The following is a 14,263-nucleotide window of genomic DNA, read 5'->3' on the forward strand; positions in this document are numbered from 1 at the left end:
GGGAATGTTTTTAATGACTAAGGATTTTTATCAATTCGAACATGTCTTAGACAATGTTAGCCCTATTGTTGCAAGGAAACTGTACCTCCAATGGCGCCACGGCTCATTACCCATCAGAACCTTTACATGTAATTGGTATCCTTCTTCCCCTAAGAACTGTCCAGGTTGCACCTCAGACTTGGAAAATGAAGTGCATGTTTTGTTCTAAATTCTTATCAGAAATGTGGAATATAAGAAGGACCTTGGTGAATATTGTATGAACTTGTTCAATCAAGTTACTCTTGTAGACCTGGACTGATGCTCGATTCTAAAATCCGGAGGGGAAATAACATATAATTTATTAAGGTGCATTTGTTCTGTCATTCGCCTATGATATGTGTTTTAACTTCATTTTTAAATCCTACTGCTTACTTTTACTGTTTTAATGATGTACGTTTTTATGACATTCTTGTCGAAATAAAGATTTTTGATGATGATGATGATGGCTTGTAAACATGTTTTCCTTGTTTCATTAACAGGAGCTCAACTGCCGTGGCCCATGGATGTTTCTGCTACGCTCTCATCCGTTCCATCCCGCTCACAGTCTACATTATTTTGGTCACCTCTTTGCGATACCATTTGTTCATATGGAGCGTTTTTTCTCCAAAGCTTCTGTATGAAGGAATCCAGGCGTTCATCACAGTAGGCATCTGTATATTTTTCACAGCCATGGACAAGAATACGTCTCGGAGCACACAGGAATAAAGGATCAGCGCTCGATTCGGAATCGAAATGATATTTATACAGCTTGATCATGTGCAGCACAGTCAGTGTGCATAATGGAAAACAATTTGTAAATGGCAGATTCATATTTTAAATCCTGTTCCTTCATGCATTTTATATTTCGGGATCTGTTACTCTTTGTATTTAGTTTTACATTGTCTCATTATTTTTCTCTCATGGTATATTCTGCTCTCTGCTGTGGCAAGTTGTACTATCTGTATAATAATCCTAGTGGTTCGTTCTTAGAGGTCATGCTGCTAATTTGTGCATTGCATACATTCACCATGCCTTTATTTTCTATTGGTGATGATGTAATTTAAGAGGCAACATTTGAATGTTTAAAAAAAGGACAATTTTGTATTTGAAAAAATCCACAAGATTTTAAACTCAGGTACTAGTCATGTGGGACTTTTAGACTTAGCTCGGAGGTGCTTCTTCAAGTTCCCCTTCTCAGCAGCGTATTCCATAGATTTCTCATAGTTATTCTAAATTATAGTTTCTTTGCGTTTCATATTTGTTTGTGCCCTTTCAATTGATTCAGTCTATGCACCAATACAGAATCTTGCAGTGCATCGACCCTAGGCTATTGCAGTGGTAATTTGTAAACTATGAAGTCCATGTGCTCAAATGTTTGTTGGAGGCCACACCCACTTCTGCCGGCTCCACCCGCTTACTCCATTGGCCCCACCCACAATTCAAGATCTGTTGTACTATTCACAAATGCCTGTTTGGTGTTGGCCCTAAATACTTATCTGAAATATTCAGACCTTATGAACCAGGCCGCTCCTTTCGCTCCAAAAATCAAGCCCTACTTCAGATACCTAGGATCAAAAAAGAGATACAGGGAGGCCGAGCTTTATCATATAAAGGCCCCACCCTCTGGAACTCCCTGCCCCTCACCCTCAGGCTAAATCCCAATCTGACTGCATTTAGGAAATGCCTTAACACCCATCTGTTTATGACCTGGTAATGTCCCACTATTCCTGCCTGATTGTCTTTATACTAACCAGCTTGTGGTAAGTACGCAAGCGCGGAGATACCCCTTCGGGGGTCGAATTCCTGCGCTATACAAGAAATACAATAAATAAAAAATAAAACTGGCAGTGCTGAAAGTCAGATGTAATATCCAATGTGAATTTCAACAAGGGAGCCTTCAGACTCTGATGCAAATAAGGAAATAACATCTGCGCCTAGACAATTCTCTTCATATAGTGTTATATGACTCGATTAAATATCAGAACCATAATACGGGATAACTTGTATTTATAGTGCTTGCTAACTGTGGACTTTGTCACTTTACAGCATTGTGAAAACTAAGTGTTACTATTCAGTGGATCGACTTCAGAAGCATGAATGTCTAGGTGTGAAGCTTGCAGATTACACACACACAGACATATATGCACCCATCACAGCAGGTAGAGCATATCTCTCTGAGCTATCTTCACACAGAAAGGTTGTGGGTCACAGTTCAGGCGTGTAAGTTATGCTTGACTTGTTAAACAATGTCACAGTGTGACATACATTCCATGAACGTGATGATGTAGGAAAGAGACGAGATGAAGGAGGTGTGCATTTAGAAAGCAAAAGTAGCAGACTCAGAGGCAACTCTGTGGACTATGGGAGTTTTTAACAAATAACACACAAAAAAGGAAATATGTAAATGAGATAGTAGGAGAGGGAATGCTGACAGATCGCACGTTTTGAGAAAAATGACAAGACAAATGCAAGCTAAGGAGTAAGATAAAGTGATTATACCTTCGGCACACACACTCCTTCCCGGGCCCAAGCGCACCACTACCCCAGATCAGACAGTCTGTGATATGGTCCCACCATCTCCCTAGCTGTGTGGATGGCAGGGCTCGATGCTTACCTTGTGGGACCACCCCAGGGAGGAGACTGCCAGCGAAGGAGAGCAGACAGAGACAGACGACCAGCGACATGTAGTCTTCCGAGGCCTCTGAGGAGAACACATATTAAAATAACAAAATATATCCAAAAGAGATGAAACATGGCATGGAAAAACAGCACTTCAGATGTAAGTCGTTTGTTCGTTCATAAACTTTGTTAACCACAGATAACAAGAATTTTACTGTAGCAATTGGGGTACTATCAATAAAAAATGTTCTACATGATTTACGTATATAACCACACACCATAGTAAATGTTTTGGTTTTGTTAATAACCATTTTCCTTGAAATCATGAATTCACCAAATGCATTCATCAGTTTCTGTAGTCCTATTGGTGTTCTAGCTAGGACTACAGCGTCACCTGCGTAAAGCAGTACTGGTATTGAGAGTCCTCCAGCCTTAGGGGCATCAGTCTGCAACGACTTAAGATGACTATCCACCCCATTTATAAAGAGTGAAAAAAGTAATGGAGCAAGAAGACCTCCCTGATGGATTCCATGCCCTACTTTGAATTGTGGTGTACATTCTCCTTGGAGGCCAAAACGTACGGTGAACAGCAATGACAACTCAGGGATTACCTCGCACTGCCATTACAACGCAGGAATTACAACGAAAGTCGTTACAACGACTTTCGCTGGAGGGCGCTCTTAGATAGGGAATAGTTTAATTTTCTAGCCAACTCCTTGACTCCTGTCAACGTGGGCTGGAGTTGGAATAGAAAATTAAACTATTCCACTATCCAGCGACCTCCAGCGAAAGTCGTTATAACTACTTTTGTTGTAATTCCTGCGTTGTAATGGCACGCGTGGTAATACCGCACGTTGTCATGTCATACAACCAAACGTACCTACCTGACTCCCTAGCTTTTCACAGAGGCGTGAGAGGAACCCTACAATCGGTCTTGGTGCACCTAGGGTAATCAGCAGTACCACAACAGAATATGGTCGACCAAATCGAAGGCACTGCTCAAATCAGCAAAAAATAAATATAGATTTCCAGTCTTAGCCCTTGTGTATTTACCAATTAAAAGTTCCAGGTTAATGCATTGTTCGATCGTACCCATTCCCTTCCTGGAGCAATACTGAGCAAGGGACAGGATCAAATTTTCTTGCACCGATTCCACCAGCCTTAGCAATAGTACTCTACTCATGACTTTTAATGAGGAGTCCCCCTTCTTGTATATAGGTATAACCGTTGATGTCACCCATGAAGGCGAGATGTTATCCATTGATGCTGCATTGAAGACCCTGGTCAGTATAGGCCCGAAAAGTCGGGTGCAAATTTAAATACATCATCCGGCACTCCATCTGGACAAGGTTTTTGTCCCCCTGAGCTAGTTTTTATGGCTAGCTTGACTTTGGTGTCCTCCATAGAGGTCTAACTGCATCCTCACTATGCTCTTTGAAGATTTCTGAAAAATGTGCCACCCAACTATCACAGGGGACGAGATGCATGTCTCACCTATTTTTGCCTATACAAGAGGGAGAAACCTGAAAGAACTTTTGTGTAAACCCAACCAGGAAGATAAACTGATGGTATACAAGGGATTGAAACCTTGTTATAACTGTTCGAATTGCAACAACTGTATCACTGGGAATATCATGTGCCACCCCATGAAAGGACACCCCATCAGACTTAAAGTGAATGCCACCTGCAATTCTAATAATGTCATTTACCTCCTCAAGTGCCCGTGTGGCAAATGCTACGTTGGTCACACCGAGAGAAAAATCCGCACCAGGATTTTAGAACATAAAAGCAATATCCGCACCAACAATATGAAATCAAGTGTGGCTTCTCATTTCACTGAATTTAGACACACAGTTGCTCAACTAAAATTCCAGGTTTTGGAACAAGTCCAAGTCACCCAGAACAATAAGAACAATTTGCTGAAGCGAGAAAATTTCTGGATCCGTTTTCTTGCCACGATGGCGCCCAACGGGCTGAATGATCGCATCGAATTCTTATGTTACTTATAATTGTTTCTTATAATTCATTCTCTATGAGCCTCTCTATGTATTGAATTTGTTTACATTTTTGCATCATGTTCTACCATTTTCACTTCTTTTGACTATTCCAACATGGTGGTCGATTTTTCCATTTCTCCATCTCACTGCATGGTCCTTTTTTTACTTTTATCACTCGCGCACTATCACCCTTCCTCTATGTTCACTACCAGGATACTTAACACACACGCGTACACCGAATAGCTGCACCTCTGTCCCGCCGGCACATCGCGAGGCACTTCGTCTAATTCACTGAGTAAGTAACATATGGGAGTTTTCTCTCGCGTACTGTTTAGTGTGCACGATGTTTACATCTTCGCTGGAGATTGGGTATTTTACGATAGACACGCGCGTTTTAACGTTTCTGTCACCATTTGGGTTTTGCACGCTCAGGACTCATACTTTACTTGGAATACGGTCTCGTTTTCTCTACGTTATCACCCCGGACTACCGATATCTACCTGGCTGATTTTTCTTCACCTTTCTCAGTTTTTCGTCACCTATTCTCTGACACTCTTATTGTCGTTTTCTGCATGTGTTTGACAGATATGTCACGGTTTTCTTTCAGCCTAAATATTGATTCTGGTTTCATTCTATTTTTCATTGTAGAGTATTCCCTTGAGAAAGGGCTCTGGCCCGAAATGCATCGGGATCTTTTTTGAGGATTACAAATGTGGATTTACTAAGTGTGCTATGACACAAGTTTGTTTCGAAATACAATAATGAATATGATTACAAGAAAATATTCACATCTAGAAGATTAAAAATCATGAAACTATACATATAGACTCTTGACCAATCTGTTCATGGAATAAGACTACGGTCCTCCTGTTGTGCACTAGAGTGTTCCCCTCCCAGTAGGGGGACCCTTGAATTCCAAAATTGGTCATGTCCCATCCCATCCTGATTAGTATGGCCTCATGACTGAGTATCACCTAGAGCACAGGCTTGTATGTTAAAATCTCCTGCCCTTATGAACATATTAGTATGCATAGCACTTAGGAACATTTCCAGCTGATAGTCTAATGCCGACCCTACTACGTGTTGTATCAAACACGTTATTATAGTAGTTTATTACCACCAGGTCTTTCTCTCCATTTGCTTTCAACCATAATAATTTTTTTTAAGGGTCATGGTTCATGATCTTAACTTTACCTGATATTTTGGTGGAGATGAGAGTAAAACACCCCCTTTCGCCCGCCCTGCAGGTGAAGTTGTAGCTTCTAAGGAATATGAAGGGAACCAATCTACGTGAATAGGTTTCAAACACCATGTTTCTTGTAAGCAAATTATTTCATATTTAGATATAAAATCGTGCCAGTCACGCTTCCCTAGTTGGTTCAAAGGCCCATTCACATTCCATGTTGCAAAGCTATGAGAACCACCCTCTGGCCCATTGGTTGAAATCGTGGTTGAGGTTATAGTTACTGTTTTACTGTGGGTTGCAATGTTGGCATATTTATTTTTTCTAGACTTGGGCAGCTCCCTGCTAGGCTAAGGGGCCTTGTCGTGGTCACAGTTATTGACATTGGGGGGCATGTTGTTCTCCTGAACCTTAGCAGCCTCCTTACTATTATAGTCTACTGTATTATCTGCCACATGTTTGATGTCACTGAGTCATTCATTATCATCCATTGTACTAAGTGGTTTGAACCTATTTGCCAGAGGTAAAGCCTGGGGGCAGGTGTAAGCCGATTTTAGGGCCTGAATTCTTTGGGGGTAGGCCTGGGCGCAGTTTTGATTGATCTCTAGAACCCTAGAGGTAGAATAACCATGCTACGGCCAGCCAAAGGTTGTAGTGCTACCTTCGCATGGATGTTACCAGCTATACTGGGGTTTCTAAAGTTGATTATAATGCAGTCCCTATAGTAGCTTTTCGTTTGTAGACCTATCCACCTTTCCCTTCATGTTAGAAAGATCTGGTCAGCCTTAGTAGGTGAAAACAGGAATTGAGAACTAAGCCAATGGACCACCTTGTTCTTAAGGCCTTCCGTTGATTCCCTAGTGCCCTTTGTTAGTAGGGGGGACATTTGCCAAGATGGCCACATTACGGCAACAGGCTGGAGGGAGGTTGATGGTTACTTGCTCTTGGGGGATGATTATAATTAAGTGTATAATTTACCATGCAAGCTACGGTAAATGTACGGTACAAGTAAGTGACAAAATAGGAGTTGTATGCATGGGTCTAAACCCTACACTGAATATCGGTTTTGACCGTGGTTAGCTAGGGGCTACAATAGTTGCTGCACTTGTGGTGGGTTGATCACCAGTCCCTGCCGTTGGATAGACATCTATTGGATTAAGAATTTCGGATTGCACCGCCTTGTCCCCCCGGGACTGTGTAGGTAGGTATACACCCGTTACAACGCATCTTTTACTCCGCACTACCATTACAACGCAACTTTTACAACGCATACCATTACAACGCATTGCGCTGGGGGGCGCTCTAGGATAGGGAATACGTATAATTTACTATCCAACACCTTCCCTAGGGTCCACGGGGACTGGAGTTAGAATAGTAAATTATACTTACCACTATCCAGCACCTCAAAGCGCTATGCGTTGTAATGGTATGCGTTGTAATGGTCGCGTTGTAACGGTAGGTAGTTGTAATAGTATGCGTTGTAACATGGTACATCGTGTAGGTAAGACACTGGGGAGGTTGCTTTTACCAGTTTTGACACTTTCCAACCCTCCCTCCAATTTGTCCAATTTCATCTTTATTCGGAGCTAATAATTTGTTGAAAATAACAGTTAATTTGTCCCAAAATGGTTTCCAAATGGCATTATCCACATCATCATGGTGATTAAACAAATCCTGGGCTTTTGAAGGGACTGAGTGATGCTCAATTAAATGAATAGTGTTCTTTGACTTCAGTTTGCGTTTTACTACATGCATGATGGGAGGCGATGATGGTGTTGAGTTTGTTGCTGGCATAGATTCCACCTCCCACTGTTCGAGCAGTGATTGGGGGGCAGCGGTGAACCCCCTGTCCTCTTCGGATTTGTCGCTCTGGCACTCTTCATCTCTTGGTTACCCCAATCTTTGGTTCGCTATGGGTTCATTACTTCACTTTCCCCCATTGGCCCAGGTGCACATAGTGACAGGTGCCTTTCAGCCTGGTCTATCTCTTTAGTCAGCGCTCCTACTGCTCACGCCAGAAAGTGTTTATTGTGGTCCATTTAGTGACGACCCTTAGTTCAACTGTCACCTTGCTCTCACTAGCCTTTCGTTTGACCATTTTTCAACCCTCTGACCCCCCAGCTTGATTGGTGACATTGTCACTTACTTGTGGGCAGGGTAGTTGGTCCTTAATGACAACACTCAACTCCACCTACGAGCAAAAGTGGGGCAGCCACCTCCTGTTGCTACATCCAGACACGCAGATATTCGTCAATGGCCTCTTTGCAGTGTGGAACTGGGTGGCAGCTAGTTAACCTGTGGTACTTTGGTGAGGCTCTGGAAGCAAGTGCTTGGTGCTACTTACAGTTGCGGTATATCAAGATACCTTTATATACTGTGTTAGTGCAAGTGGTTACACAGAAGGGAGTGCAATCCAGGAGGTTGTTCTATTTTTTGGCATGTATCCGGATTATTTATTTTTGTACAGGTGCCTCCGCTGTTTAAATTTACTGGCTTTGGGCTTCATACTCCTATCTGAATCCAGGTCACGTTTTGGTGTGGCTGTGTAGCCCATGCTTTTTGGCCATATATCCCCATGTGTACCCTCCCAGGGGTTCTACAGGCACACTGGGGGGATACAGTGCCCAGTAGTTGGTGGTTTTAGATCCCCCCACCGCTTCTAGTTCCTAAAGTGCGTCACATTCCAGACTGGGCCGCCACAGGGCCTCGATATCGGCCGTCTGGGTATGCCTGGGACTCAGCGTCAGATGGAGGCCTTCCTTGGATCGGAACGCCGAATCTGAGTTTCCGTCTCACACAGCGACTGCGTCAGCCCTGTGGAATCGATGTGGGCCTCTCCGCGAGGCGTGTAATATGGTCGAGGCGGGGGTGGGGGATTGCGCTGCGAAATCCAACTGATGTAAGTCAATTAATAGCCGGACATGAATACAGACCGAGAGGGGTTAAGGCCCTGCCCTTCCAGCCTCCTGACCCTGGGGATTATACACAGCGCCCGGCACCGGCGGCATGATTGCTCAGACTCATAGTCTGTTCATACGGAGTGAACCAACCCCCATGGTGACCACAATGCAGTCGGTCTCGCCTTTGGGACCTTATATGCAAGTCAAAGTCAAAGTCAAAAGTTTATTATGATTTGGCTCTCAATGAGGGCCACATAAAATAACATACATGTAAACATACTTTAAAACACAAACTTAATACAACGACTAAACGACCACTTGTTATATACAAAGTTACACTCATCAGCATCTCGCCAGAATCACATTAATAAATATCTAAAAATTCTTTAAAATATTTAAAAATTCTAAAACAGAACATTTCATTAGGGGGGCAGAGAAGAGCATTAAAAAACATTTTTACATTCGTAATTCCCATTTGTATACAGATTGGTTTTATCCATTTTTTCCTCAATAAGTACAGGCCTGGGCAAATAAGCAGAACATGTTTAAAATCTTGAGCGGCATTATTACAAAAATTACACAAGGGGGACACTCCATACCATTTTGCAAGTAATGTATTTAGTGGAAGCAAATTGTGGCGAAGGAGGTACCATACCCTACGGACACCATGCGGAATGTTCCAAGTTAGATATTGTTGGGCTTGTTTTGGTGTATAGGTTAAAACCAGGAGTTCCCTATCTTTATCTTTCTGTTGGGCAAGTATATCCAGTTTGTAGCAGTATTCCCAGGACATACTTTTTAACTTTAGCTTTAGTTCTAATGGAGAAAGTAAAAACAACGTACTTTCATCCAATTCCAATATTGAAACAGCCAGTCGAAAGTTTTTTACTAGCTGCGAGAACTCATTAAAGTTGCCCAAGAGCTCCTTTTTTAAGCTTTCTCGTAAGGTTCCTGGTTTGCCTCGGGCCAAGCATGTTATCCATTTTACTAGAGCAGCTAACCCTTGAGCCCTACAACTTCGTAGTCCGAATTCCAGCCTGCAAGATGAAGTGGAGCAGGCAGAATTTAATGAAGAAATTTTCCTTAATACCTTCCCCTCCATTTTTTGCATAAACTCCCATTGATATGGATCCACCAATTCCATTCCATACAAGAGGGTAGCAGGAATCTTTGCACGGAATACATCCAAGCAACATGAGAAGTGTCTCCTCCCAGTCGCTTTGTACAAGGAACATAATCCCCTCCCATGGGCCATTGCTTTTCTAGAGTTATTTTCAATGTGGGGTTTCTCACTAAGGTTAGAACATATTATTTTGCCCAAAAACGTATAAGAGTTAACTACCTCTAGTTTTTCACCACTTAATGTCCAATTAAAACTCTTGGACCTGCATTTCTTTTTTCCAAAGATGCACATAACTTTACTTTTTGAACTATTGATTTTCATAAAGTGTGCATCGGCGAATTTATTCAATGTATGGAGACGATTAGAAAGACCTTTCGGGGTCAGATCTAGAACAAGAATATCGTCTGCGTACATTAGAATAGGTATGGCAGTTCCTCCAATTTTTGGGGCTAATCCCTCACAGTCAGCAACAACAGTTGGCAAATCAGCCATATATAGGGAGAACAAAGTGGGTGCCAGTATGCATCCTTGTTTTAGGCCATTGCGGGATGGGATGGCTTGGGAGAGACCCCTATCACCTCCTTGTAGCACCCGACACCATGTGTTCCAATGCAAGGACTTAACTAAGTCCAATAAATGTCCCGGCATGCCCAATGCCGACAGCTTTCTCCACAGCGTTGGTCTGTCCACCCTATCGAACGCTGCAGAGAAATCTATAAATGCTGCATATACGCCTCCACCACGTACACGAACATATTTATCTACAATTACCTGTAGCATGGTTAAGTTGTCCAGAGTTCCGTGCTCTTTTCGGAAACCTGTCTGTTCCCTGGGTATAATATTATTTTTATCTGCCCATTCTGTTATAGATATTAATAAAAGTTTAGCAAAGATTTTCCCTATAGCATCCAGTAATGCAATTAGACGGTAATTAGCGGGATTAGCCCGGTCTCCTTTTTTAAAAATTGGGATCAGGATGCTTCCCTGCCAAGAGTCCGGGACTGCTCTTGTTTTAAAACACACCCGAAACACTGGAAGAAGGATCCTACTCCAAGTAGTTACATCTTGCTTAATTGTGGACATAGGCACTTCATCTGGTCCCATAGCTCCTGAAGAGCGCATACTCCTGATTGCACTGGCTATGGTGTGCTCAGTGGGGAGTTCCATTATAACGTCAGAATTGGAATCTGGAACCCAAACATCGGTCCCTACGTGGTTGGACGCATATAGAGTAGTCACAAATTGGGTCCAGACATTTTCAGTGATTGCAATCGGAGTGGGCGTTGTTACAGATCCACATCCTTGCCTTATTATAGACCAAAAATCTCTGACGTTTTTACACTTAGATGCCTCTTTTAGCTTAATCCATAAGATATCTTCTTTATCTCTTTTTAATTTGGCTCTCAATCTCACCCTCCTTCTTTTTAATAAAGCTAGTTTTAACCTAAGCTCTCCAGATCTATTTAGGTATTGCATCCTAACAACTTTATTAATTTCTTTATTCAACCTTAATAGAGGACTAGGAGAGAAACATTTCTTTTTAAAATTTCCTGAAGTCCTAACTATTTCAGTAATTTTTTGGATAAGGGTTTCGAGGAACATAAATTCCCTTCCCTGCCAATAGTCAAGCTCAGTTAGAAATTGGGTAAGGATGTTTTGTACATCTTTGTTATGACTAGATCTCCAATAACATCTATCTGAGTGACTATTAATGGTAAAACCTCTGTTCTTTAATGACCAGAGGTCAGCTTCAGGAGATGTTAAAGAAACAGTTAATTTAATGATTTTATGATCGCTCAAGGGCGTATAAGAGATTACCAAATCTTTGCAGAAAGAGAACATTTCAAAGTCTGTAATTACGTAATCCAAAATAGATTCTCCCCTGGATGAACCATGAGTGTAATTAGCTGGAGTATCAGAGGGCATTCTGCCGTTTATAATAATTCCCTCTATGGCATTGAGTTCCCCGAGGAGAATCTTGCCCCTTTTATTAGTTTTTATTTTATTGGGCAAAGAGGCTTGGGGGATATTATAAACCTCTTCCTTTGCTTTGTTTCTAAATAAGTCTAGGGAAATGTTAGACACTTTACAGTTTAAGTCCCCCACTAATAATAGGTATGGGGGATCATCCACCTCTAATAGACGCTTTAGATAGGAAAACATACGTTTTAAAACTACCGTAAAATTATCTTCAGGTGGAATATAGGCGTTTACTATGATAAACGAGGTCCGTTGGACACCAGGATCCAGGTTAGAAATAGTTATAACTTGGAATAGATTACTCTCGTCCTTATAGTGTGCGAAATGCCATTGTAGTGCATTTGATAATAAACAGGCAATTCCGCCTTTAGCATGGCCCTTCTTTGATGGCGTTGCGGGAGCCTCCAGGACGAAGTAATCATTTCCAACATGTGGGAAAATATGACACCATGTTTCTTGGATACATAACACATCTGCATTTTGGGAGAAGAGATAATCAAATTTTTCAGGGCAGTTAGTCAAGCCGGCAGCATTCCAAGAGACAATTTTTAAACAATGGTTAAAGATGTGAGGGTGACCGTGGGTTTCTCGAGGTGGTGTTTGAGAGAACTCCAGGTAGCCAGTTCCACATCGCAGAGTCTTCAGTAAGTAGATTGTCTGTACTACTAGGTACAGGACAAACCTGGGAAACCATGCGTTTGCCTCTAGAGATCCAAATTTTTAGATCGTTATTACATAACGGAAGGACATCCTGTCCCATGTTTAACTTTGTGTTCCTTTCATTAAGAGAAAGGCACAAATTTTTATTTACATAGGGTAGGACGTCAATACCTCTACATTGAAATGCTTCGGCTTGTTGGAGAACTAGGTTAGTAATTATCTTCGAATAAAATTTTACCCTTATTCGTTGGCCATTTAATGATCTTATTGGGGTAACTAAATCTATATCATTTGATAGGACCAACTTTAGACTTTCAATCTCCTTAAAGCAGCTAAGTAACAAAGATCTATTCATTTTTAGATCAGAGTCAAATAATGGAAGAAAATCTAGTACACAAGTGTCCACATATGAGATTGGACTTTTTACAGATTGTGGTATTGCCTTCCTAGCTATCTCCTTCTGAGGCAGAAAAATAGGAGCAGTTGGATTATATACTCGTGTTACTATCGGGAAATATTTATCATCTGTACTTGTAAGTTGAGGAACAGGGGCATCAACTACTAAACCAGAGACCACCATATCCGTGTTTACTTCAGCCGAGGGAAGTCCCTTGGAATCCTCTAAGATATTTTCCACTTCCACCTTCTCCGGACTAACAGAGGGAAGACTATGCCCTCTTTCTATGGGAGCAGGTGTTACAGTTATTATATGTTTTGGAAAAATAATTTGTCTAGGTCTTTTCTTTTTATATTTACGTGTGGGTTTCCCCTTTTTTTCTCTTGATTTCATTTTGGTGACTTTTGGAGACCCCGAGGCAGCTTCTGGCTCCTTTTTATCCTGTGCAAAAATAGGAAAGAGATCGTGGCCCCCCGTTGTAGGAGCTTCACAGACACTCTCTTCCTGCTCAGGTAACAAAGGCTCAATCCTCAAATGCGAGGCGGGTGAAATAGGTTGATTAAGTGACTTAAGCATCCCCGCCTCTGTGGAAGGTCCCAGATGAGCCTCTCCCCTCTCTTCTATAATATTGTCTGCCTCATTAAGAACAGAAAGACCAGTGTCAACAGGAATAGTGGGAGGCTTAAGTACCTTTTCTACCAATTTCCCATTTTGTGCCAACAAAGCCTGCAGAATCTCAGTAACCGAAGACAAGATACAGTCAGAATTTACAGCAAATTTTCCCATTAGCAATAACATAGACGATAAAATTTGTTCCAGGGCAATGAGTGACTCTGAGATAGGTTTTTCGTTTTTTGGGAAATTTGAAGATGTGAGGGGACAAATCCCTGACATGTTAAAGTGCGGGGATTGTATCTCAAACTGCGGGGAAAGACTATCTTTAGATTTGATGGAGGGCGTACTACTATATAATAGTAGACCAGATGGAGTTTCACCACGTGGAGTTTTATTACCTACTAAGTGGGGTAAAGATGTCTTATCTATATATCGGCCGCAGAGTTCTAAATCAATGCTGTTGAGTATAGAGATATCGCCCTTATCCTCTTCCAGAATACCGTTCCCTATAGGAATTTCATGGGTCAAGGATTGCGATTTTAGCAAGGGGACAGCATCAATCATATTCACAGCACATGTTGAACGGTTGGCCTCTCCAGCCTGACTCAGAGACCCTTTTTTTTCCTCCATAAGAGCTGGAAAACCAGCTTCCTCCATATTTGAGCAAAGATTCAATTGCGGTAGTAGTTCAGTATCATCTTTTCTAGGAACTTCAAGAGATTTACTCAAACTTTTCTCCCAGATTTGATTTAATTGCATCTGACCTTTCAT

At 41.8% G+C, this 14,263-nt stretch overlaps 1 protein-coding gene across 1 annotated transcript in view; it reads left to right on the top strand.

Moving 5' to 3' along the window:
• Positions 1-1,338, top strand: part of PIGG (phosphatidylinositol glycan anchor biosynthesis class G (EMM blood group)) — an 867,273-nt gene extending 865,935 nt beyond the window's left edge. The window contains exon 13 of the mRNA XM_086961823.1: positions 519-1,338. Coding sequence (XP_086817949.1) covers positions 519-744 — 226 coding nt within the window. The 3' untranslated portion in view covers positions 745-1,338. The remainder of the gene's footprint in view (positions 1-518) is intronic.
• The last annotated feature ends 12,925 nt before the right edge of the window (positions 1,339-14,263 follow it).

Source organism: Lissotriton vulgaris, chromosome 3_1 (genome assembly GCF_964263255.1).
Source record: "Lissotriton vulgaris chromosome 3_1, aLisVul1.2, whole genome shotgun sequence".
Lineage (NCBI taxonomy): Eukaryota > Metazoa > Chordata > Amphibia > Caudata > Salamandridae > Lissotriton > Lissotriton vulgaris.